Source organism: Sinocyclocheilus anshuiensis, unplaced genomic scaffold (genome assembly GCF_001515605.1).
Source record: "Sinocyclocheilus anshuiensis isolate Anshui unplaced genomic scaffold, SAMN03320099.WGS_v1.1 scaffold680, whole genome shotgun sequence".
Lineage (NCBI taxonomy): Eukaryota > Metazoa > Chordata > Actinopteri > Cypriniformes > Cyprinidae > Sinocyclocheilus > Sinocyclocheilus anshuiensis.
This window is the reverse complement of record NW_015555783.1, coordinates 1,358,783-1,361,601: the sequence shown is the minus strand read 5'-3', so window position 1 is coordinate 1,361,601 and position 2,819 is coordinate 1,358,783. Positions and strand designations below refer to the sequence as shown.

Genomic DNA, 2,819 nt, shown 5'->3' with positions numbered 1-2,819 from the left:
AATGTCCCCTCGGATTATGATGTTAGGCAGTGAATATTACAATCTTTTCAACACAACTCCGCAAATCAACCCTTTAGTGTAAAGATCCAGTGTTTTTCATTATTGCTAGCAGGATGTGTGACAGAAGCTTCTCTAGACTAAACATTTGGAAAACAAAGTGATTTTGTTGTAAGAAGATTTTGAATGAAGCCAACATTATTGTAGCTTTTAACCAGAAGTTGATAAATGTACATATTCTGTTATGCAGTAGCTACATTAGCTACATATGAGACTAACATGTGCTTTGCAAACAGTGGCGTATCGCAAAAATGAGCATATAAACGCTTCACGAATGCTTGTGTTTGTGCTCCGCTACGATATTTTCTGTGCATCTGTTTGAATGACAGATGATAGTTTTGAGTACCTATGATTCATTATATCCCACAGTTGTGACTCCAGTGTAAATACAGTTTAGCTGCATTAAAAAGTATGTTTGTATTCCATGTTATTATTATTACATGTGAGGCCGTCTTGTACGCCCGTGCTTGCAGAGAAGCTGATCAGTGTCATTGTTTTATGCCGTGCAGTTTGGTTCAAGCTAGCATGACCATGTGCAAAGAGACCTAGTCGATTAGAGAGGAGTGCATTCAGTGATTAGCTCTGAAACATGCCGACATACAGTAAACCTGCTTCTGAAAACCTTTTTTTTTTTTTTTTTATATATATATATATATATGAAATTTTATGATGTAAAATGAATTTACATCAAAATGAATAAAAATTCACATTTATGTGTATGCTGCAATTTAACCTTTCAAATTAAAATTAACTTTTTTGTCCAAAATATTTTGTAACATAATGTTTAATTCTAGTGAAAAATGTACTAAATTAGACAATAATGCAAATAAATAAATACAAATAAAATATAAATATAAATAAAAAATTAAATGACTATATTTAATAAAATAACAAAAATAAAAAATAATTCTAAATAAATATAATAATTTTTACTAGTGGGGTCCAAAACTCAAAGCACATTGAAAATTGAAAAATTTCCATTCTTTAAATTTACATATGAAACTTGGATATAAAATGAACTGAATGAATACAATTTAACATTTATATTTATTTATTATTTTTTATAAATAATTTTGGTTTGCTACAGTTTGACATGTTTTTCAACTGAAATTTTTTCTATTTTTGTCAAATTAATGTTTTATTTTTAAAATATATTCAAAATATTTGGTATAACATTTTTATGTTTAATTGTAGTGAAAAACGCTTTATTAGAAAATAATGCAAAAAAATAAATAAAATAAAAATTAATTAGTGGACCACACTGTACAGTATATAATTCTACAGGGTTCTGCTAATGGAAGTGTAAAATATCATTATTATAATTTAGAATGATAATGATAAAACAGGGAAGAGATTCTGCCAGTATGATATGTTAACCACCATCAATGTCCTGAGTCTCACACCAGTGGAAAAGTGTGCAGAACACATGTATGTGGAAAAGTGTCCAAGAAATGTCTTTGACTTCCTGAAAACGGAAGTGTGGTCCAGAATTCCGTTCCAAATCTTCCTCGACGGCATCGAGGAGCGTAACGCAGGAGAAGGAAGAGGAAGAGGAAGCAAATGTACAGGCGAGAGCCAGCGGTGAATCTTAAGTTGTATTAGTATTAAAGTTTTGGCCAGTGCCTGGTTTCAAAACATCCTTTATGCCTCCAAGAAGGTGTGGAAGAGCTGTGGGACGTTCTGGTCAGTGCAGTCCTGGATGAGACGGCGGTCTGTGGAGCTCCAGAGCGGCTGTGGTGTCTGGAAGCAGGGATCTGGACTGCTGGCGCGTCAGAGGAAGAGTCTGGCTGTTTGTGAAGCGGTACGTGGTGCTGGAGTCCTGTGAGGACCGTGTCCTGTGGCTCTGCTTTGGGTTGGAGTCCGTAAGGGCCAGACCTGACAGAGAGTCTTTGGGGTTCGGATGGATCTTTGTCATGGCCAAAAAGTCAGCGTCCTGTAAAAGAGGGATTTATTGCATTGTTTATTGGTGATAATGAACATTTTGCATGTGTATTTTAGTGTTGTGCATGATTCAGAAATGCATTATTAAAATGAAATGTCTAGTCCTTAAAGCAGCCAATTATATCCTGATTTAATCAATGTGGCGATTTTTTAGGAGTAACCTTCAGAGAAAAAAATCTTGAAACGTGTATATCAGTTTTTTTTTTTTTAGTATCAATGAGATACTATTAAAAATTGTTATTAATCGCTTTTATTTTTACATTTTCGTTTTTTATTTTAATATTTGTTAAAGTTTTAGTCGTTTTATTGTGTTTTTGTCATTTTTATTATTATTTTTAATATGTCTTTATAGTTTTATTATTTTTTTTCAGTTTTGGTTTCTAGTAGGGATGCACGATATTTTCGGACCGATATCGGAATCGGCCGATAATGGCTTTAAATATATATATCGGCATCTGCCCGATATGAAAAAAATATGCCGATATGTCTTGCCGATAAGAGGAATACCTTAACTCACATGTGCTCAGGGTGTGCTAGCGATTAGATCACTTCAGCAGTGTGACTCATTCTGGAAGCCAAATTTTGCCTGAATGGCAATTAGATTCACTGCTTTGGATCACTGCATTTAATCTGTGAAAGCACGTACAGAAGGACGCGATTGGTGTATGATAGAGTAAACAGTAATAGCACGTGTAGTGGCAGCAGTGGCAGCCTCCCCCGGGTCCTAATGCCCGTTCAGTAAGGAGTTTTATTTCCGTAGGGGGCACTGATTGAGAGGACGTCACTTCCTGTTTGTTGCTGCCGTGTGTTTTGAGTTTGAG

General features: G+C 34.7%; 1 protein-coding gene across 1 annotated transcript in view; it reads right to left on the bottom strand.

Moving 5' to 3' along the window:
- Positions 1-1,418: 1,418 nt before the first annotated feature.
- Positions 1,419-2,819, bottom strand: part of LOC107674758 (potassium voltage-gated channel subfamily H member 7-like) — a 122,814-nt gene continuing 121,413 nt past the window's right edge. Inside the window, exon 17 of the mRNA XM_016468851.1 lies at positions 1,419-1,990. Within this exon, the coding sequence (XP_016324337.1) occupies positions 1,742-1,990 (249 nt within the window). The 3' untranslated portion in view covers positions 1,419-1,741. The remainder of the gene's footprint in view (positions 1,991-2,819) is intronic.